General features: G+C 30.4%; 1 protein-coding gene across 1 annotated transcript; it reads right to left on the bottom strand.

Moving 5' to 3' along the window:
- Positions 1-25929, bottom strand: LOC139874723 (uncharacterized mitochondrial protein AtMg01250-like). Its single transcript, XM_071862129.1, has 2 exons — positions 25561-25929; positions 1-189 (listed from the first exon to the last, which is right to left on the bottom strand). Exons 1-2 carry the CDS (start codon positions 25927-25929, stop codon positions 1-3), a joined length of 558 nt encoding a protein of 185 aa, XP_071718230.1.
- Positions 25930-26185: the final 256 nt, after the last annotated feature.

Below are 26185 nucleotides of genomic sequence, written 5' to 3' on the forward strand. Positions count from 1 at the left end.
CTAAGCATCCATGAATTCGACAATCTCATCATCTCGAACGCCAACGCCAAAAACATTCAACTTTGGTACATTAATTTTCAAACCCAAAATCAAGAAAAATTCGTTAAACACTTGTAAAGTGTTGAGTAAGCTCTCCTTATGCCATTCGGATAATATGACCGCATCATCTGCATTGTTTAACGACCTGTCCTAATCCACCAGGATGAATACATTACATTTGATCTCATTGCATGGTATTTGACCTCTATATGATACCTTTTACAAATATTGCATTCGTTTTTAAAAGACAAACTTTCATTATATCGAAAGTTGACAGGCATGCATACGATTTCATAATATATCCAACTTTAATTGACTTAATAATAATCTTGAAGAACTCAACGACTCGAATGCAACGTCTTTTGAAATATGCCATGAATGACTCCAAGTAATATCTCTAAAATGAGCAAATACACAGCGAAATATTTCTTTCATACCCGAGAATAAACATGCTTTAAAGTGTCAACCAAAAGGTTGGTGAGTTCATAGGTTTATCATAAACAATAAAATTCATCATATTTGATAGACAACAAGATTTAAATGCAGTACACATATCTCATGTACGAAACCATTTTTCATAATACTTGGCAGAGTAGGTTCGTATCCTTTTCTCCCCAGTAGGTTGCCTCGCGATTTTTAATAACCGTACACATATCTCGTGCACAAAATATAATACACATAACCTGTGTATAAAAATCATTCTCTCGATACATTACATTCACTTTGGATTCATTGCTTGGCTTGGTAACCGACCTTAACACATAATGCGCATCAATAATATCCCCAAAACAGAAAATATCGTCTTTATAATATATAAACTTCGAAGTACTAAATACCACACCCACTAGCTCTTCCGTCTAGTAAACATTCTGGGTGGGGGTGTTAAACCCGGTAGCTACCTTTAATATTCGCGTGAATTAGGGTCATACCCGTTTTCTAATTCTTAGGTTACCAAGCAATAATAATCAGGGGAAATATTTACAACAATTAGTGGCAATTATAACGTCCAACTAATTCAATCATAATCAACAGAACTTCTGTCTGCATAATAATTCATTCGAGGAATGTTCTGCTTGTGTCATATCGCGTCAAACATTTATAAAAGCATTTCATGTATTCTCAGTTCAAAATATATTTCAAAAGCATTTAATAAAGCAGTTGTAAAAACAGCGCATGTAATCTCAGTCCCAAAAATGTAAAGAGTAAAAGGGAGCAAATGAACTCACGTTACTGTATTTTGTAGTAAAAATACATATGACGATATTCAACAATGCAGGGTTGGCCTTGGATTCACGAACCTATATCATTTGTGCATATATTAATACACGTATTTGTAATTGAACAAATATATATTATTATTAGTAATATAACTGTTATTCTAATAAATTATGTGTTCCATTAATAACTTAAAATATTTATTTTATATATCTTAAATAATTAATTAATATAATAATAGTGTTGGGTTATATATATATATTAGATATGATTTTACATAATTAATAGTTATTTTAATAATACTAATGATACTAGTAATAATAAAAATGATAATAAGAATAATAATACTAATTATTATTAACAGTAGTGTTAGTAATAATATTGATGATAATGATAATAATAATTAATAACTTACTTAAATCATAATCTTATCCATAGTTTTAAATTCATAAACATATACATATTACTTAATATTATTTATAGCAAAATATATTTTTCATATTCAAAGTTTTGAATTAACGTTTACAACAATACTTTTTAAATCATGATCTTTACTTAATCTTAATTATATTATACTTAATTCATAACTTATTTATAATATTTTTATTTCCTAACACTCTTCCTAATATTCTAATATCTTCATATTTAAGTTTAAAGATAATAATAATACAAATAATGCTTAATGCTAATACTAGTCTTAATAATATTGATAATAACAGTAGTTTTTAAATGAAACGAAAAGTTTAATAATAGGGATAATGAAAGTAATATTTTTGAAAAAAATACATAATACTTAGTAGTAATAATAATAATAATAATAATAATAATAATAATAATAATACTAATAATAATAAAAAAATCTTATTATTAATGATAATATTAATAATAATACTACTTAATGATATTACTAGTAAGAATAATAATATTAGTAATAACAATAATAATAATAATAATAATAATAATAATAATAATAATAATAATAATAATAATAATAATAATAATAATAATAATCCTAATTGTAATTATACTACTTATACTAATAATAACAATAATGATAATACTCTTAATGTGATTAGTATTAAGGATTCTTCTAATATATTAGGAGTAATAACAATTATTATCATAATAATAACAACAACAACAACTAATAATAATAATAATAATAATAATAATAATAATAATAATAATAATAATAATAATTTTAATAATAATAATAATAATAATAACAAAAATGATAATAATATTAATGAAAGGCTACCTCCAAATGTTTTCCAAAAAAAAAAATGCCCACAACCGAATTCGAACCCGAGACCTTACGTTTACATAGCAAACACCCAAACCAGCTGATCCCTTTTGTTTTTCTGATAATTATTATGACCCAAATATATATATATATATATATATATATATATATATATATATATATATATATATATATATATATATATATATATATATATATATAACCTGTTTCTGTTTATCCTTTTCTTCTTCATGGAATTAAACAACCAGACACTAATTTAATCTTAACAATAATTATGAAATCGGTTTTAGGATTAACTTTTGATACAGAAACAATTAGAGATTGTTTAAATTAATCAAAACAGAAAACAAAATAAAATAAAAGAAATAAAAGCTGAAAACATAAGGAAGAACACGTTTATGAACTCCAAGATTAAATTCAAATTCTAGGATGTTTTAGCTTATGATTACAACATGAAAAAGGTTCTAAATCGATAATAGAAACTATCTGGTTTATCAAATAAACCTAAATCAAAACAAAAAATTCGAATTTCATCGAAGAATAGTTGTTGACTTTTTGAAACGTAAACTTTGACTCCAAAATTCTTGCTCGATAAAAAAAAATTGGGATTTGAAACCTTCCAGAAAGTTTAAGTGAAAGATTTCCAACATAACTGCATTAATAAATTTTAAAATTTCATTTGAATTCGGGTTTTAGCTGAAAATGAAAAGAACAGAGATATATCGTGCAGTTTAATAAATTTTTGATTAATTCTTCATAATGCACTTGTTTATAATTGATAATTGATTTTGATGATGAAAGAAGTGATTGACTTTTATCAATATCTCTAAATAATTTTCTTGTTAAATACAGATATGTGATCGAGTGAATTTCAAATCCAAGGGCAGAAAAAATATAAAAAATAAACTTGAAAAAGATGGCTAACAGATTTTGACGGGATTAGAGACTTAGATTCAATTTTGTAGACAAGAACAACAATTATATACAGTTAGATAGTGATACAAACAGATTCCATTATATATAAACACTGTTATATATTTTTTTAATAATAAATTCATGTAATTACATTAATAATAATAATAATAATTTTAATAATAATAATAATAATAATAATAAATAATTCTGATAATAATAGTTATAAAGATGTTAATAATATTATTTATGATAATAATAATATATATTGTTTCATTTATAATAATGATAACTATAAAATAATGATTTTTAATGATAATGGTAATAATAATCTCTACAATAATAATACAACTAAAACATATCAAATTATATATATATATATATATATATATATATATATATATATATATATATATATATATATATATATATATATATATATATATATAATATATTATATTAGAAGTAATAACATTACAAATATTAATATTAATATTAATAACAATAATAATAATGAAAGTAATGAAAATAATATTAATATATCAATTATATTCAAACTTGTAATTTAATATAATACCATTTATTATTTATGTAATATTATATTATGTGATGCCATTTAGAATAGTTAATATTTATATATTTTATGTATTTATTTAATAGAAATCTTATATAGATTTCATCTTAACACACACACACACACACACACACACACACACACACACACACACACACATATATATATATATATATATATATATATATATATATATATATATATATATATATATATATATATATATATATATATATATATATATATTTCTTTTAACAGTAACTTAATTTTCCTAATTATTACATTCCAATTAATTAAAGTATTCTTTATTAAATCATAATATTATATATTCTTATATTTATATTTATATAATATATATACATATTTATTTACAAATAATTATTCGTGAATCATCGGGAATAGTCAAAGATCAAATGGTTTCATGTAAACAGTTCAAAATTTTGGGACACAACATTACCAACTTTGCTTTTCGCGTCGAATCCATATAAGATTAAGTTTAAATTTGGTCTAAAATTTCCGGGTCGTCACAGTACCTACCTGTTGAAGAAATTTTATCCCGAAATTTGATCGAGGTCGTCATAGCTAACAATAAAAATGTTTTCATGACGAATATGAGTTGATAAAATAGAGTTTTATCATTATTGAGTAATACAGATAAAACAATTCGATTATTCGAAGCGTATGAGTGAAGTTATCACAAAAGAGTGAAATGAGAGAAATAAAGTTTTGTCATATCTTTTGACGTAGATATGGTTGATTTCCGAAGTTTGAGGGATTTAAAGAAATCTTTGAAATCTAAATAACATCTGATTCTTCGGGATTTAAGGAAATTAAGACCTTCTTCGGTTAAATGCGATAATCTGTCTCGATTGCTCTGTCGGATATTTCACTATAAATTCATCTCCTTCGTTTCCTTTATATTTTGGAGTTGTATACTTTTGTTTTCTCCTCCTGACTTTACGTCAAGTGAATAATGGTCCAGATTTCGTAGGTATGGAGTTTTGGATGATCATGATTAATGTTCTAAGAGAGAAATAGTAATAACTCAATCTGACTTTGTCAAATTACCAGAATTCAAGAGAAAAGATAGAACTATCAAGAAAATATGTTCTTGATGTGTTTATAGATTAGATAGATTGTAAGAGTCATGTAACATGGCACATGATGACGTTATGGTCTGTGAATCATCACGTTCCATTAGAAACTCAGCATGACTTACTGTAATATAATCATGTTGATCAAGTGTCATTATATTATACTAACTCATGCTTTAATTCCCAACACTACTTCAAAAATATTCATATTTTAAACTTGAAGGTTTCAGAATATAGAAACTAAATAGTTTCCTTTATGATGTAATACAGATAACGCGAGAAGATAAATAATTTCAGATAAGAATAGTTATGAAAATATCTTCAGAAGTATCGAGGATATTTATAATGAAAGATACGATAATATCTTAGAATTTCTAATTTCGATGGATGATGATGAAGATTTGTTCGTAAAGGTTTAGATTCAGGAGTAAGGCATTCGTTAATGACTTCAGCAGACACTGAATCATTTAGATTCTTTGAAAGCAGGTTTAGTCTTTGTAATTTGTCCCCAGTCTCCTTCATATTTTCGCATAATCCGCTTTTCGGTACTAAATTTTCTATTGAGCTTTTCCAACAATCCATTCTTTATCATTATACTTTCGACTGTTAAGGTCGTTTACAGTTTTTGCTGCTTCATCATCATCTTTCAACTTTTCTGAGAAATGATTCGTAAATTGGTGTGCTTATTCAGAACTTCAGAATTGAAGTACGTAAGTCTAGGAGATAGATGTTATATATATACATATAAATGTTGATGTATAAACTCTGCGAGATTCAAAATACTGTTTGCTAATTCCCGGTAATTGGTATGACAATTCTCGTTCCCAGATACGGATGGGTATATGATAGGGTTTCAATGAATATAATGATTTTTCGGAAAGTCAAAGATTAATGGAGTTGCTGGTAAGTTTTCTGCTAATGTGGTGGGATATAAACGGTTCCCTGATGTAGTGACCCGAACTTTTCCATGTTTATATATATTAATTGAGATTGATGTTTACATGATTAAATGTTTCCAACATGTTAAGCAATCAAACTTGTTAAGACTTGATTAATTGAAATAGGTTTCATATAGACAATTGACCACCCAAGTTGACCGGTGATTCACGAACGTTAAAACTTGTAAAAAAACTATATGATGACATATATATGGTTATATATATAGTTAACATGATATTATGATAAGTAAACATATCATTAATTATATTAACAATGAACTACATATGTAAAAACAAGACTACTAACTTAATGATTTTGAAACGAGACATATATGTAACGTTTATCGTTGTAACGACATTTAATGTATATATATATCATATTAAGAGATATTCGTACATCATAATATCATGATAATATAATAATTTAAAATCTCTTTTGTTATTATAAACATTGGGTTAACAACATTTAACAAGATCGTTAACCTAAAGGTTTCAAAACAACACTTACATGTAACGACTAACGATGACTTAACGACTCAGTTAAAATGTATATACATGTAGTGTTTTAATATGTATTTATACACTTTTGAAAGACTTCAATACACTTATCAAAATACTTCTACTTAACAAAAATTCTTACAATTACATTCTCGTTCAGTTTCATCAACAATTCTACTCGTATGCACCCGTATTCGTACTCGTACAATACACAGCTTTTAGATGTATGTACTATTGGTATATACACTCCAATGATCAGCTCTTAGCAGCCCATGTGAGTCACCTAACACATGTGGGAACCATCATTTGGCAACTAGCATGAAATATCTCATAAGATTACAAAAATATGAGTAATCATTCATGACTTATTTACATGAAAACAAAATTACATATCCTTTATATCTAATCCATACACCAACGACCAAAAACACCTACAAACACTTTCATTCTTCAATTTTCTTCATCTAATTGAACTCTCTCAAGTTCTATCTTCAAGTTCTAAGTGTTCTTCATAAATTCCAAAAGTTCTAGTTTCATAAAATCAAGAATACTTTCAAGTTTGCTAGCTCACTTCCAATCTTGTAAGGTGATCATCCAACCTCAAGAAATCTTTGTTTCTTACAGTAGGTTATCATTCTAATACAAGGTAATAATCATATTCAAACTTTGGTTCAATTTCTATAACTATAACAATCTTATTTCAAGTGATGATCTTACTTGAACTTGTTTTCGTGTCATGATTTTGCTTCAAGAACTTTGAGCCATCCAAGGATCCATTGAAGCTAGATCCATTTTTCTCTTTTCCAGTAGGTTCATCCAAGGAACTTAAGGTAGTAATGATGTTCATAACATCATTCGATTCATACATATAAAGCTATCTTATTCGAAGGTTTAAACTTGTAATCACTAGAACATAGTTTAGTTAATTCTAAACTTGTTCGCAAACAAAAGTTAATCCTTCTAACTTGACTTTTAAAATCAACTAAACACATGTTCTATATCTATATGATATGCTAACTTAATGATTTAAAACCTGGAAACACGAAAAACACCGTAAAACCGGATTTACGCCGTCGTAGTAACACCGCGGGCTGTTTTGGGTTAGTTAATTAAAAACTATGATAAACTTTGATTTAAAAGTTGTTATTCTGAGAAAATGATTTTTATTATGAACATGAAACTATATCCAAAAATTATGGTTAAACTCAAAGTGGAAGTATGTTTTCTAAAATGGTCATCTAGACGTCGTTCTTTCGACTGAAATGACTACCTTTACAAAAACGACTTGTAACTTATTTTTCCGACTAGAAACCTATACTTTTTTTGTTTAGATTCATAAAATAGAGTTCAATATGAAACCATAGCAATTTGATTCACTCAAAACGGATTTAAAATGAAGAAGTTATGGGTAAAACAAGATTGGATAATTTTTCTCATTTTAGCTACGTGAAAATTGGTAACAAATCTATTCCAACCATAACTTAATCAACTTGTATTATATATTATGTAATCTTGAGATACCATAGACACGTATACAATGTTTCGACCTATCATGTCGACACATCTATATATATTTCGGAACAACCATAGACACTCTATATGTGAATGTTGGAGTTAGCTATACAGGGTTGAGGTTGATTCCAAAATATATATAGTTTGAGTTGTGATCAATACTGAGATACGTATACACTGGGTCGTGGATTGATTCAAGATAATATTTATCGATTTATTTCTGTACATCTAACTGTGGACAACTAGTTGTAGGTTACTAACGAGGACAGCTGACTTAATAAACTTAAAACATCAAAATATATTAAAAGTGTTGTAAATATATTTTGAACATACTTTGATATATATGTATATATTGTTATAGGTTCGTGAATCAACCAGTGGCCAAGTCTTACTTCCCGACGAAGTAAAAATCTGTGAAAGTGAGTTATAGTCCCACTTTTAAAATCTAATATTTTTGGGATGAGAATACATGCAGGTTTTATAAATGATTTACAAAATAGACACAAGTACGTGAAACTACATTCTATGGTTGAATTATCGAAATCGAATATGCCCCTTTTTATTAAGTCTGGTAATCTAAGAATTAGGGAACAGACACCCTAATTGACGCGAATCCTAAAGATAGATCTATTGGGCCTAACAAACCCCATCCAAAGTACCGGATGCTTTAGTACTTCGAAATTTATATCATATCCGAAGGGTGTCCCGGAATGATGGGGATATTCTTATATATGCATCTTGTTATTGTCGATTACCAGGTGTTCACCATATGAATGATTTTTATCTCTATGTATGGGATGTGTATTGAAATATGAAATCTTGTGGTCTATTGTTACGATTTGATATATATAGGTTAAACCTATAACTCACCAACATTTTTGTTGACGTTTTAAGCATGTTTATTCTCAGGTGATTATTAAGAGCTTCCGCTGTCGCATACTTAAATAAGGACAAGATTTGGAGTCCATGCTTGTATGATATTGTGTAAAAACTGCATTCAAGAAACTTATTTTGTTGTAACATATTTGTATTGTAAACCATTATGTAATGGTCGTGTGTAAACAGGATATTTTAGATTATCATTATTTGATAATCTACGTAAAGCCTTTTAAACCTTTATTGATGAAATAAAGGTTATGGTTTGTTTAAAAATGAATGCAGTCTTTGAAAAACGTCTCATATAGAGGTCAAAACCTCGCAACGAAATCAATTAATATGGAACGTTTTTAATCAATAAGAACGGGACATTTCAGTTGGTATCCGAGCGTTGGTCTTAGAGAACCAGAAAATTTGCATTAGTGTGTCTTATCGAGTTTGTTAGGATGCATTAGTGAGTCTGGACTTCGACCGTGTTTTCTTTAAAAATGATTGCTTAACATTTTTGTTGGAAACTATATATTTTTAACATATGAATATTATGTGATATATTAATCTCTTAACGTGTTTGATATTATGTGATAGATGTCTACCTCTAGAACAAGTCCCATTGACTCACCTAATAATAATGAAGAGTCAAATGTAAATTGGAATGATTTGTGGACTGATTCACAAGTTCCCGAAGAGGAACCGGAAGAAGAGTCGGAACCGGAAGAAGAATCGGAACCGGAAGAAGAATCGGAACCGGATGAAGAAATAGAACCGGTGGGGGAAATAATAAAACGGTTAAGTAAAAGAAAATCCTCAACCAACCGACCAAAGTTAATTATGGTCAATGGTGTTTCCGCCAAGGAAGCAAAATATTGGGAGGATTACCAATTCTCCGATGAATCGGATTCCGACGAGAATTCCGATGATGTTATAGAAATTACCCCAACTGAATTTAAAAAGGCAAAAGAAAATAATAAGGGAAAGGGCATAAAAATAGAGAAATCTAATTCCAACCCCGATGAACTTTATATGTATCGTCAACCCCCGAAGTCCTTAAGTTGTAACAATGACCCGGGAACCTCTAAACCACCAGGTTTTTCTAAACCAATGTGGACAACGACGGCTCGTATTAGGGGAACATCATATATCCCTAGAAACTTGGCAAAACGAACCAAAACCGAAGAAGAAGAAACGAGCGAGTCGGAATAAGATAGTTGTATTCGTGTGGTGTAATATATGGAATATAGTGTTCTTATGCTTTATGATATATGTAAAAATTGCTTGTATTAATAAGTATTTTTTTTATGAATCTAACTCTTGTCTATTTTACAGTTTAAAAACACAAAATGGATAGACAACCCAATATTATAAGAGACCTACCCGGAGACATGATTGATGAAATCTTGTCTAGAGTCGGCCAGAATTCTTCGGCACAACTATTTAAGGCGAGATCAGTTTGTAAGACATTCGAAGAACGTTCCAAGAATGTCTTGGTTTATAAGAGACTTTCGTTTGAAAGATGGGGGATATCACATTGGGAAACCCATAAGTTACGATGTGTTTACTTTGACGCATATATTGCGGGGAACCCAAATGCTATTTTACGCAACGGGTTAAGAAATTATTTTGACTCAATATATCCGAATATTGGACTTCGTGATTTAGAAAAAGCGGCTAACATGCAACATAAAGAAGCATGTTATGCTTACGGATTAGTAATGTTCGCTTCTCACCAAAGTGAGAACAAGAACATCGGGCTACAACTATTAAACAAAACGTTTCCACAAGTGACGGAGTCGGTAATTGGGGTAAGAAATGAGGTTTTTAGATTATTACGGGACTGTTGGACATTACGTAACCCTCGTCCCTTTGATGACGTTACAACACGCTGTCTTATCAACGGCCATAACGGTTATGTTGCACAAGACCAAGGATGGGAAGTAGTCCTAGTAAAACCAGAATGCATGACTTGTTTCTGGACGTATGAATTACGTGTCTTTATTGCCTTTGCTGAACGACTTGTGTACTAGCTAGAATTGTCTTCACAACTATCTTGTATCAAAGTTATTGTGTGCTATATTTCATGCTTTATGTAAAATAAGCGGTATTGTAAGTTTGTAAAATATTGTATAAAAGTTTGAACGCGAAATATTATTATAATCAGTTTTTCATATAGAATTGTAGTAGTTGAATTGTATATTAGCTACTAAGTATGAACTTAACGGGTAGGTACTACCCGAATTTAAACTTATAAAACGCTAATATGAAGAAAAAGCTTTTATAAATGAGTTCATATTATGCTACGAAATACTATTAACTACTCTTAATATTCTGTATGATTAACTTGTTCCATTTAACTATTTTGAAGGAAATGGCACCGACTACTCGACACACCGTGAATATGAATGAAGAGGAATTCCGTACTTTTCTAGCTTCAAACATAGCCGCAGTACAGGCTGCGCTACATACCAACAATAACCTTGGATCTAGCAGTACATGAAATCGTGTAGGATGCACCTACAAAGAATTCACTGCCTGCAAACCTTTGGAATTTGATGGAACCGAAGGACCGATCGGATTGAAACGGTGGACCGAGAAGGTTGAATCGGTGTTTGCCATAAGTAAGTGTACTGAAGAGGACAAAGTGAAGTACGCTACGCATACCTTCACAGGTTCTGCGTTAACATGGTGGAATACCTATCTAGAGCAAGTGGGACAAGATGATGCGTACGCACTACCGTGGTCAGCATTCAAGCACTTGATGAACGAGAAGTACCGTCCCAGAACCGAGGTCAATAAGCTCAAGACAGAACTTAGAGGGTTACGAACCCAAGGATTTGATATTACCACGTACGAAAGACGATTCACAGAATTGTGCCTATTGTGTCCGGGAGCATTCGAAGATGAGGAAGAGAAGATCGACGCGTTTGTGAAAGGATTACCGGAAAGAATCCAAGAAGATATAAGTTCACACGAGCCCACCTCCATACAACAGGCATGTAGAATGGCTCACAAACTAGTGAACCAGATTGAAGAAAGAATTAAAGAACAGACTGCTGAAGAGGCCAATGTGAAGCAAGTCAAAAGAAAGTGGGAGGAAAACGGTGATAAGAATCACCAATACAACAACAACAGCAATTACAACAATAATCGCAACAATTATCCCAACAATCGCAACATCAATCGCAACTACAACAAACGGCCCAACAACAACAACAACAACAACAACAACAACAACAACAGCAACTACAACAATCATCCCAACAACAATAATAACCGCAACAACAACAACAATCAGAAGCAACTATGCCAAAGGTGTGAAAAGAATCACTCGGGGTTCTGCACCAAATTTTGCAACAAGTGTAAAAGAAATGGTCATAGCGCGGCGAAGTGTGAGGTCTACGGACCAGGGGTTAATAGAACGAAAGGAACAAATGGTGTCGGAAGGAGTAATGGCGGAGCAAGTAGTGTCGGAGCAAGTTATGCCAATGTAGTTTGTTATAAATGTGGAAAACCAGGCCACATTATTAGAAATTGCCCGAACCAGGAGAACACGAATGGACAAGGCCGTGGAAGAGTTTTCAATATTAATGCGGTAGAGGCACAGGAAGACCCGGAGCTTGTTACGGGTACGTTTCTTATTGACAATAAATCTGCTTACGTTTTATTTGATTCGGGTGCGGATAGAAGCTATATGAGTAGAGATTTTTGTGCTAAATTAAGTTGTCCATTGACGCCTTTGGATAGTAAATTTTTACTCGAATTAGCAAATGGTAAATTAATTTCAGCAGATAATATATGTCGGAATCGAGAAATTAAACTGGTTAGCGAAACATTTAAGATTGATTTGATACCAGTAGAGTTAGGGAGTTTTGATGTGATAATCGGTATGGACTGGTTGAAAGAAGTGAAAGCGGAGATCGTTTGTTACAAAAATGCAATCCGCATTATACGAGAAAAAGGAAAACCCTTAATGGTGTACGGAGAAAAGGGCAACACGAAGCTACATCTTATTAGTAATTTGAAGGCACAAAAACTAATAAGAAAAGGTTGCTATGCTGTTCTAGCACACGTCGAGAAAGTACAAACTGAAGAAAAGAGCATCAATGATGTTCCCATTGCAAAAGAATTTCCCGATGTATTTCCGAAAGAATTACCGGGATTACCCCCACATCGATCCGTTGAATTTCAAATAGATCTTGTACCAGGAGCTGCACCAATAGCTCGTGCTCCTTACAGACTCGCACCCAGCGAGATGAAAGAACTGCAAAGCCAATTACAAGAACTTTTAGAGCGTGGTTTCATTCGACCAAGCACATCACCGTGGGGAGCTCCTGTTTTGTTTGTCAAGAAGAAAGATGGTACATTCAGGTTGTGTATCGACTACCGAGAGTTGAACAAACTTACCATCAAGAACCGCTACCCACTACCGAGAATCGACGACTTATTTGATCAACTACAAGGCTCGTCTGTTTATTCAAAGATTGACTTACGTTCCGGGTATCATCAAATGCGGGTGAAAGAAGATGATATTCCAAAGACTGCTTTCAGAACACGTTACGGTCATTACGAGTTTATGGTCATGCCGTTTGGTTTAACTAATGCACCAGCTGTGTTCATGGACCTTATGAACCGAGTGTGTGGACCATACCTTGACAAGTTTGTCATTGTTTTCATTGATGACATACTTATTTACTCAAAGAATGACCAAGAACACGGTGAACATTTGAGAAAGGTGTTAGAAGTATTGAGGAAGGAAGAATTGTACGCTAAGTTTTCAAAGTGTGCATTTTGGTTGGAAGAAGTTCAATTCCTCGGTCACATAGTGAACAAAGAAGGTATTAAGGTGGATCCGGCAAAGATAGAAACTGTTGAAAAGTGGGAAACCCCGAAAACTCCGAAACACATACGCCAGTTTTTAGGACTAGCTGGTTACTACAGAAGGTTCATCCAAGACTTTTCCAGAATAGCAAAACCCTTGACTGCATTAACGCATAAAGGGAAGAAATTTGAATGGAATGATGAACAAGAGAAAGCGTTTCAGTTATTGAAGAAAAAGCTAACTACGGCCCCTATATTGTCATTGCCTGAAGGGAATGATGATTTTGTGATTTATTGTGACGCATCAAAGCAAGGTCTCGGTTGTGTATTAATGCAACGAACGAAGGTGATTGCTTATGCGTCTAGACAATTGAAGATTCACGAACAAAATTATACGACGCATGATTTGGAATTAGGCGCGGTTGTTTTTGCATTAAAGACTTGGAGGCACTACTTATATGGGGTCAAAAGTATTATATATACCGACCACAAAAGTCTTCAACACATATTTAATCAGAAACAACTGAATATGAGGCAGCGTAGGTGGATTGAATTATTGAATGATTACGATTTTGAGATTCGTTACCACCCGGGGAAGGCAAATGTGGTAGCCGATGCCTTGAGCAGGAAGGATAGAGAACCCATTCGAGTAAAATCTATGAATATAATGATTCATAATAACATTACTACTCAAATAAAGGAGGCGCAACAAGGAGTTTTAAAAGAGGGAAATTTAAAGGATGAAATACCCAAAGGATCGGAGAAGCATCTTAATATTCGGGAAGACGGAACCCGGTATAGGGCTGAAAGGATTTGGGTACCAAAATTTGGAGATATGAGAGAAATGGTACTTAGAGAAGCTCATAAAACCAGATACTCAATACATCCTGGAACGGGGAAGATGTACAAGGATCTCAAGAAACATTTTTGGTGGCCGGGTATGAAAGCCGATGTTGCTAAATACGTAGGAGAATGTTTGACGTGTTCTAAGGTCAAAGCTGAGCATCAGAAACCATCAGGTCTACTTCAACAACCCGAAATCCCGGAATGGAAATGGGAAAACATTACCATGGATTTCATCACTAAATTGACAAGGACTGCAAGTGGTTTTGATACTATTTGGGTAATAGTTGATCGTCTCACCAAATCAGCACACTTCCTACCAATAAGAGAAGATGACAAGATGGAGAAGTTAGCACGACTATATTTGAAGGAAGTCGTCTCCAGACATGGAATACCAATCTCTATTATCTCTGATAGGGATGGCAGATTTATTTCAAGATTCTGGCAGACATTACAGCAAGCATTAGGAACTCGTCTAGACATGAGTACTGCCTATCATCCACAAACTGATGGGCAGAGCGAAAGGACGATACAAACGCTTGAAGACATGCTACGAGCATGTGTTATTGATTTCGGAAACAGTTGGGATCGACATCTACCGTTAGCAGAATTTTCCTACAACAACAGCTACCATTCAAGCATTGAGATGGCGCCGTTTGAAGCACTTTATGGTAGAAAGTGCAGGTCTCCGATTTGTTGGAGTGAGGCGGGGGATAGACAGATTACGGGTCCGGAGATTATACAAGAAACTACCGAGAAGATCATCCAAATTCAACAACGGTTGAAAACCGCCCAAAGTCGACAAAAGAGCTACGCTGACATTAAAAGAAAAGATATAGAATTTGAAATTGGAGAGATGGTCATGCTTAAAGTTTCACCTTGGAAAGGCGTTGTTCGATTTGGTAAACGAGGGAAATTAAATCCAAGGTATATTGGACCATTCAAGATTATTGATCGTGTCGGACCAGTAGCTTACCGACTTGAGTTACCTCAACAACTCGCGGCTGTACATAACACTTTCCACGTCTCGAATTTGAAGAAATGTTTTGCTAAAGAAGATCTCACTATTCCGTTAGATGAAATCCAAATCAACGAAAAACTCCAATTCATCGAAGAACCCGTCGAAATAATGGATCGTGAGGTTAAAAGACTTAAGCAAAACAAGATACCAATTGTTAAGGTTCGATGGAATGCTCGTAGAGGACCCGAGTTCACCTGGGAGCGTGAAGATCAGATGAAGAAGAAATACCCGCATCTATTTCCAGAAGATTCGTCAACACCTTCAACAGCTTAAAATTTCGGGACGAAATTTATTTAACGGGTAGGTACTGTAGTGACCCGAACTTTTCCATGTTTATATATATTAATTGAGATTGATGTTTACATGATTAAATGTTTCCAACATGTTAAGCAATCAAACTTGTTAAGACTTGATTAATTGAAATAGGTTTCATATAGACAATTGACCACCCAAGTTGACCGGTGATTCACGAACGTTAAAACTTGTAAAAAAACTATATGATGACATATATATGGTTATATATATAGTTAACATGATATTATGATAAGTAAACATATCATTAATTATATTAACAATGAACTACATATGTAAAAACAAGACTACTAACTTAATGATTTTGAAACGAGACATATATGTAACGTTTATCGTTGTAACGACATTTAATGTATATATATATCATATTAAGAGATATTCGTACATCATAATATCATGATAATATAATAATTTAAAATCTCTTTTGTTATTATAAACATTGGGTTAACAACATTTAACAAGATCGTTAACCTAAAGGTTTCAAAACAACACTTACATGTAACGACTAACGATGACTTAACGACTCAGTTAAAATGTATATACATGTAGTGTTTTAATATGTATTTATACACTTTTGAAAGACTTCAATACACTTATCAAAATACTTCTACTTAACAAAAATGCTTACAATTACATTCTCGTTCAGTTTCATCAACAATTCTACTCGTATGCACCCGTATTCGTACTCGTACAATACACAGCTTTTAGATGTATGTACTATTGGTATATACACTCCAATGATCAGCTCTTAGCAGCCCATGTGAGTCACCTAACACATGTGGGAACCATCATTTGGCAACTAGCATGAAATATCTCATAAGATTACAAAAATATGAGTAATCATTCATGACTTATTTACATGAAAACAAAATTACATATCCTTTATATCTAATCCATACACCAACGACCAAAAACACCTACAAACACTTTCATTCTTCAATTTTCTTCATCTAATTGAACTCTCTCAAGTTCTATCTTCAAGTTCTAAGTGTTCTTCATAAATTCCAAAAGTTCTAGTTTCATAAAATCAAGAATACTTTCAAGTTTGCTAGCTCACTTCCAATCTTGTAAGGTGATCATCCAACCTCAAGAAATCTTTGTTTCTTACAGTAGGTTATCATTCTAATACAAGGTAATAATCATATTCAAACTTTGGTTCAATTTCTATAACTATAACAATCTTATTTCAAGTGATGATCTTACTTGAACTTGTTTTCGTGTCATGATTTTGCTTCAAGAACTTTGAGCCATCCAAGGATCCATTGAAGCTAGATCCATTTTTCTCTTTTCCAGTAGGTTCATCCAAGGAACTTAAGGTAGTAATGATGTTCATAACTTCATTCGATTCATACATATAAAGCTATCTTATTCGAAGGTTTAAACTTGTAATCACTAGAACATAGTTTAGTTAATTCTAAACTTGTTCGCAAACAAAAGTTAATCCTTCTAACTTGACTTTTAAAATCAACTAAACACATGTTCTATATCTATATGATATGCTAACTTAATGATTTAAAACCTGGAAACACGAAAAACACCGTAAAACCGGATTTACGCCGTCGTAGTAACACCGCGGGCTGTTTTGGTTTAGTTAATTAAAAACTATGATAAACTTTGATTTAAAAGTTGTTATTCTGAGAAAATGATTTTTATTATGAACATGAAACTATATCCAAAAATTATGGTTAAACTCAAAGTGGAAGTATGTTTTCTAAAATGGTCATCTAGACGTCGTTCTTTCGACTGAAATGACTACCTTTACAAAAACGACTTGTAACTTATTTTTCCGACTAGAAACCTATACTTTTTTTTGTTTAGATTCATAAAATAGAGTTCAATATGAAACCATAGCAATTTGATTCACTCAAAACGGATTTAAAATGAAGAAGTTATGGGTAAAACAAGATTGGATAATTTTTCTCATTTTAGCTACGTGAAAATTGGTAACAAATCTATTCCAACCATAACTTAATCAACTTGTATTATATATTATGTAATCTTGAGATACCATAGACACGTATACAATGTTTCGACCTATCATGTCGACACATCTATATATATTTCGGAACAACCATAGACACTCTATATGTGAATGTTGGAGTTAGCTATACAGGGTTGAGGTTGATTCCAAAATATATATAGTTTGAGTTGTGATCAATACTGAGATACGTATACACTGGGTCGTGGATTGATTCAAGATAATATTTATCGATTTATTTCTGTACATCTAACTGTGGACAACTAGTTGTAGGTTACTAACGAGGACAGCTGACTTAATAAACTTAAAACATCAAAATATATTAAAAGTGTTGTAAATATATTTTGAACATACTTTGATATATATGTATATATTGTTATAGGTTCGTGAATCAACCAGTGGCCAAGTCTTACTTCCCGACGAAGTAAAAATCTGTGAAAGTGAGTTATAGTCCCACTTTTAAAATCTAATATTTTTGGGATGAGAATACATGCAGGTTTTATAAATGATTTACAAAATAGACACAAGTACGTGAAACTACATTCTATGGTTGAATTATCGAAATCGAATATTCCCCTTTTTATTAAGTCTGGTAATCTAAGAATTAGGGAACAGACACCCTAATTGACGCGAATCCTAAAGATAGATCTATTGGGCCTAACAAACCCCATCCAAAGTACCGGATGCTTTAGTACTTCGAAATTTATATCATATCCGAAGGGTGTCCCGGAATGATGGGGATATTCTTATATATGCATCTTGTTATTGTCGATTACCAGGTGTTCACCATATGAATGATTTTTATCTCTATGTATGGGATGTGTATTGAAATATGAAATCTTGTGGTCTATTGTTACGATTTGATATATATAGGTTAAACCTATAACTCACCAACATTTTTGTTGACGTTTTAAGCATGTTTATTCTCAGGTGATTATTAAGAGCTTCCGCTGTCGCATACTTAAATAAGGACAAGATTTGGAGTCCATGCTTGTATGATATTGTGTAAAAACTGCATTCAAGAAACTTATTTTGTTGTAACATATTTGTATTGTAAACCATTATGTAATGGTCGTGTGTAAACAGGATATTTTAGATTATCATTATTTGATAATCTACGTAAAGCCTTTTAAACCTTTATTGATGAAATAAAGGTTATGGTTTGTTTAAAAATGAATGCAGTCTTTGAAAAACGTCTCATATAGAGGTCAAAACCTCGCAACGAAATCAATTAATATGGAACGTTTTTAATCAATAAGAACGGGACATTTCACCTGATAACGATGACGAAATACAAACTTATATATCAAGGTTATAATAAGGCTAATCCGAATGAAAAGTCGAAGTTAATTTGCTGAAGCTGTGACGAAATTGGCTAATTTGAAAAGGAATTGCAATGTTATTTTCGGTAATAACAATGCCAAAGGAGCTAGCACAGATACGTGTTAAACGTTTACTCAGGTTCTGAGTGTTTTTCAGGTGCATAACTATATGCATAAATCTTTCTTCTCGTAGATGAAGTGCGGTTGGTTCATCCTCACGATTGAGGTGTTTTCAAGAATTATGAAAGGTTTGAACGCAGATTATAATCGTCAAGATACAAATGAGTTTAAGATGAAATCAAGTGGCAAACTTGAAAAAATATTTAGTTTCATATGTTATAATCAAAATTTTAATTCATTTTAATTGTCCAATGTTAGTAGTCCACTGTTAGTAGTCCACAGTTAGTAATTCAATAATTCATATGTAGTTTAATATATAATATAGAGTGTCTATGGTTATTCCAAATAATATAAATATATATATATATGACGTCGATATGATATGTCAAAACCTTGTATACGTGTCCCGATTTATCCGACGATATTTAAAGTGCGTAAAGTAAATAATAGAAATTAAATGATGATAAATAAAATTGCGAGAATTAAAATTGCGAAAAATAAATTGCGATAAATAAATGTAATAAGGAATTAACAGTTAGCTAGGAACAGTTAGCTAGGATTTTGTTAGCATGGTTTCTTAACAAAATTTCTCATAGTTAATTTGTTTGTTTCTAACAAATTTTATTTTTGTCCAATGTTTTCTTCATTATGCCACTTGTTGGATTCTAATAGGTCAAAATCCAAATATGAGCTTGAATGAAAATGGTTATTCTGCAGTGAACGGATACGTATATCTGTGGATGTAAGTAGGATAGTAAATGACTGTTGAATCAGATTGGAAGAATGTACATTGTAACTTAGTAATGTGAAATCTAAATATTCCTCGGGTATTACCTACCCGTTAAAATATTTTCACCATTAACAGTTTGTACAAAAGAATTTTTAATTACAATCTTTATGAAAATATATATACATATATATTTTCTTCAGATGTAATCATGGATTTAATGAGTTAATTTGATATTAATCTCATTTGATTTATCGTTAGAACCAGAATACATAATCTCTAAAACATTAGAAATTATATAATCGTCATGTAGAATGAAGATAAATGATGTAGAACAATTCGTAGAACGATGATTATGCTCGAGGTACATAATGAGATGTTGAGGCGTGTGATGTTGAAACTTGGGTTTTTGGTGGTACTGGTATTGATGTTGGTGGTACTGTTGATGCCGTTAATGTTGCTGAAGCTGGTACATTTTGCACCATATTTTCCAAGGCTACAACTCGGGTGCGAAGCTCGTTGACTTCTGTTATTACTCCGGGATGATTGTCGGTAGGAACGAGCGAATGAATAAGGTTTAGAATCCGAGTTATGATATATTCGTAGAGAAATACTCTGAAAATGAGAGAGAAAATGGTGTTTCGAACAGGTTCGCCGGTAAGTGCTTCAGGTTCTTCGCCAAGAGGGAAAGTCGGTGGATGGAAAGAATCGCTTTCTTCTTATCTCCATTGGTTTAGTCGACTACTAACCCATCCCCAATTCATCCAGAATTGGTGATGACGGATTTGTTGATCCATTCCGATTATACTGCTTTCGGAGCTCAAGTGCGTTTCCATATCTGAATAGCTGTCGGAATCCGAGGAACTTGAACTAGAGACGAGTTCCATTTTGTATGATTAGATAAAGGGTTTTCAATATGAAATGATTTTCGGATATCGGATGATATTCTAATTACATAGAATACTTATATTTAGTACAGAAGATCCCGTAGATTACGGAGGAAATTAAGGAAACGTGTCAGACAAAGTTTAATGTGATGGGATATGAATTTGTCTGTACACCATCTATGCAATAATTGCAGTAAGACGCATCGAGACTGACAATGATAGGTAGATATTTTTCGACAAAGAAAAGTAAGCAAAACTTTTGACGTGCAGACCAGGTTCAAATCCAGACTTATTAACGTAACCTAACAACTACTAGGTCGAAGTCCAGACTCATTAATGCATCCTAATAACTACTAATTAGACACACTAATGCAAGACCTGGTTCGCTAAGACCACCGCTCTGATACCAACTCCCATCCTAATCCACCAGGACGAATACATTACATTTGATCTCATTGCGTGGTATTTGACCTCTATATGATACGTTTTACAAATATTGCATTCGTTTTTAAAAGACAAACTTTCATTACATCGAAAGTTGACAGGCATGCATACCATTTCATAATATATCCAACTTTAATTGACTTAATAATAATCTTGATGAACTCAATGACTTGAATGTAACGTCTTTTGAAATATGCCATGAATGACTCCAAGTAATATCTCTAAAATGAGCAAATGCACAGCGGAAGATTTCTTTCATACCTGAGAATAAACATGCTTTAAAGTGTCAACCAAAAGGTTGATGAGTTCATAGGTTTATCATAAACAATAAAATTCATCATATTTGATAGACTACAAGATTTAAATGCAGTACAACTATCTCGTGTACGAAACCATTTTTCATAATGCTTGGCAGAGTAGGTTCGTATTCTTTTCTCCCCCGTAGGTTACCTCGCGATTTTTAATAACCGTACACATATCTCGTGCACAAAATATAATACACATAACCTGTGTATAAAAATCATTCTCTCGATACATAACATTCACTTTGCATTCATTGCTTGACTTGGTAACCGACCTTAACATATAATGCGCATCAATAATATCCCCAAAATAGAACATCTCGTCTGTATAATATATAAACTTCGAAGTACTAAACACCACGCCCACTAGCTCTTCCGTCTAGTGAACATTCTGGGTAGGGTGTTAAACCCGATAGCTACCTTTAGGATTCGCGAGAATTAGGGCCATACCCGTTTTCTAATTCTTAGGTTATCAAGCAATAATAATCAGGGGAAATATTCACAACAATTAGTGGCAATTATAACGTCCAACTAATTCAATCATAATCAACAGAACTTCTGTCTGCATAATAATTCATTCGAGGAATGTTTTGCTTGTGTCATATCGCGTCAAACATTTATAAAAGCATTTCATGTATTCTGAATTCAAAATATATTTCAAAAGCATTTAATAAAGCAGTTGTAAAAACAGCGCATGTAATCTCAGTCCGAAAAATGTAAAGAGTAAAAGGGAGCAAATGAACTCATGATGCTGTATTTTGTAGTAAAAATACATATGACGATATTGAACAATGCAGGGTTGGTCTTGGATTCACGAACCTATATCATTTGTGCATATATTAATACACGTATTTGTAACTGAACAAATATATATTATTATTATTATTAATATAACTGTTATTTTAATAAATTATGTGTTCCATTAATAACTTAAAATATTTATTTTATATATCTTAAATAATTAATTAATATAATAATAGTGTTGGGCTATATATATTAGATATGGTTTTACATAATTAATAGTTATTTTAATAATACTAATGATACTAGTAATAATAAGAATGATAATAAGAATGATAATACTAATTATTTTTAACGGCAGTGTTAGTAATAATATTGATGATAATGATAATAATAATTAATAACTTACTTAAATCATAATGTTATCCATAGTTTTAAATTCATAAACTTATACATATTACTTAATATTATTTATAGCAAAATATATTTTTCATATTCGAAGTTTTGAATTAACGTTTACAACAATACTTTTTAAATCATGATCTTTACTTAATCTTAATTATATTATACTTAATTCATAACTTATTTATAATATTTTTATTTCCTAACACTCTTCCTAATATTCTAATATCTTCATATTTAAGTTTAAAGATAATAATAATACAAATAATGCTTAATGCTAATACTAGTCTTAATAATATTGATAATAACAGTAGTTTTTAAATGAAACGAAAAGTTTAATAATAGGGATAATGAAAGTAATATTTTTGATAAAAATACATAATACTTAGTAGTAATAATAATAATAATACTAATAATAATAACACAATCTTATTATTAATGATAATACTAATAATAATACTACTTAATGATATTACTAGTAAGAATAATAATATTAGTAATAACAATAATAATAATAATAATAATAATAATAATAATAATAATAATAATAATAATAATAATAATAATAATAATAATAATAATAATAATAATAATAATAATAATAATAATAATAATAATCCTAATTGAAATTATACTACTTATACTAATAATAACAATAATGATAATACTCTTAATGTGATTAGTGATAAGGATTCTTCTAATATATTAGGAGTAATAACAATTATTATCATAATAATAATAACAACAACTAATAATAATAATAATAATAATAATAATAATAATAATAATAATAATGATAATAATAATAATAATAATAATAATAATAATGATAATAATAATAATAATAATAATAATAATAATAATAATATAATAATAATAATAATAATAATAATAATAATAATAATAATAATAATAATAATAATAATAATAATAATAATAATAATAAAAATGATAATAATATTAATGCCCATAACCGGAGTCGAACCCGAGACCTTACATTTACACAGCAAACACCCAAACCAGCTGATCCCTTTTTTTTTCTAATAATTATTATGACCCAAATATATATATAACCTGTTTCTGTTTATCCTCTTCCTCTTCATGGAATTAAACAACCAGACACTAATTTAATCTTAACAATAAATATGAAATCGATTTTAGGATTAACCTTTGATACAGAAACAATTAGAGATTGTTTAAATTAATCAAAACATAAAACAAAATAAAATAAAAGAAATAAAAGCTGAAAACATAAGGAAGAACACGTTTATGAACTCCAAGATTAAATTTAAATTCTAGGATGTTTTAGCTTATGATTACAACATGAAAAAGCTTCCAAATCGATAATATAAGCTATCTGTTTTATCAATTAAACCTAAATCAAAACAAAAAATTCAAATTTCATCGAAGAACAGTTGTTGACTTTTTGAAACGTAAACTTTGACTCCAAAATTCTTGCTCGATATAAAAAAAATTGGGATTTGAAACCTTTTAGAAAGTTTAAGTGAAAGATTTCCAACATAACTGCATTAATATATTTTAAAATTTCATTTGAATTCGAGTTTTGGCTGAAAATGTGAAGAACAGAGATATATCGAGCAGTTTAATAAATTTTTGATTAATTCTTCATAATGCACTTGTTTATAATTGATAATTGATTTTGATGATGAAAGAAGTGATTGACTTTTATAAAAAATATAAAAAATAAACTTTAAAAAGATGGCTAACAGATTTTGACGGGATTAGAGATTTAGATTCAATTTTGTAGACAAGAACAACAATTAAATACAGTTAGATAGTGATACAAACAGATTCCATTATATATAAACGCTGTTATATATATTTTTTAATAATAAATTCATGTAATTACATTAATAATAATAATACTTTTAATAATAATAATAAATAATATTGATATTAATAATAATAAATAATAATTCTGATAATAATAGTTATAAAGATGTTAATAATATTATTTATGATAATAATAATATATATTGTTTCATTTATAATAATGATAACTACAAAATAATGATTTTTAATGATAATGGTAATAATAATCTCTACAATAATAATAATACAACTAAAACATATCAAATTATATATATATATATTATATATATATATATATATATATATTTTATATTAGAAGTAATAACATTACAAATATTAATATTAATATTAATATTAATAAAAATAATAATAATGAAAGTAATGAAAATAATATTAATATATCAATTATATTCAAACTTGTAATTTAATATAATACCATTTATTATTTATATAATATTATATTATATTATGTGATGCCATTTACAGAATAGTTAATATTTATATATTTTATGTATTTATTTAATAGAAATCTTATATATATTTCATAATAACATATATATATATATATATATATATATATATATATATATATATATATATATATATATATATATCTTTTAACAGTAACTTAATTATCCTAATTATTACATTCCAATTAATTAAAGTATTCTTTATTAAATCATAATATTATATATTCTTATATTTATATTTATATAATATATATACATATTTATTTACAAATAATTGTTCGTGAATCATCGGGAATAGTCAAAGGTCAAATGGTTTCATGTAAACAGTTCAAAATTTTGAGACTCAACATTACCAACTTTGCTTATCGCGTCGAATCCATATAAGATTAAGTTTAAATTTGGTCTGAAATCTGGGTCGTCACACATTGAATAAATGTGATATACATATGGAAGGATTCTCCACTTCCACTCCACGAATACGACCATTAGCCACATTATCATGAAGAAACAAATGCAAACCCTCCATAATAATAACAAATAAAAACGGGCTCATAGAATCCTCTTGACGAAACCCTCGTCTAACATCAAACTCGTTCGTCGGGTTACCATTAATCAAAATCGATGTGCGAGCATTATAAAGACACATACAAATCCATTTACGCCATTTGATCCCAAAACCCAAACGCTCGAGCATATAGTCAAGGAACCTCCACGACACCGTATCACATGCTTTCTCAAAATCAATCTTCAATATTAATAACTTTTTCTTCATTTTCTTATACCAATCTACCATCTCGGTAAGAATTAACGGACCATCCAAATCTGACGACCCGCAACAAATGCCGACTGTTCCTCACTAATGACTTTGTCCACCACTTTTGCCATATGATTTGCCAAAATTTTAGAGATAATTTGTATTGGACCCTAACAAGTGATATGGGACGATAATCTTTAATTAGTGACGAATTAGGCACCTTAGAAGTTAATGATTAAAAAAAACTATTGAGCACTTTTTGGTAATACAAAATTGACTTATCTTAATTTTTTTA

Source organism: Rutidosis leptorrhynchoides, chromosome 11 (assembly GCF_046630445.1).
Source record: "Rutidosis leptorrhynchoides isolate AG116_Rl617_1_P2 chromosome 11, CSIRO_AGI_Rlap_v1, whole genome shotgun sequence".
Taxonomy (NCBI): Eukaryota; Viridiplantae; Streptophyta; class Magnoliopsida; order Asterales; family Asteraceae; genus Rutidosis; species Rutidosis leptorrhynchoides.

What these genes read in the sequence shown, in the direction of transcription:
- LOC139874723 (XM_071862129.1), bottom strand. Translation starts at nt 25,929, where the DNA reads ATGGTAGATTGGTATAAGAAAATGAAGAAAAAGTTATTAATATTGAAG. An exon ending in GTATATCACATTTATTCAAT is followed by an intron (nt 190 to 25,560) that starts GTGTGACGACCC and finishes CTGGTGGATTAG; the next exon opens with GACAGGTCGTTAAACAATGC.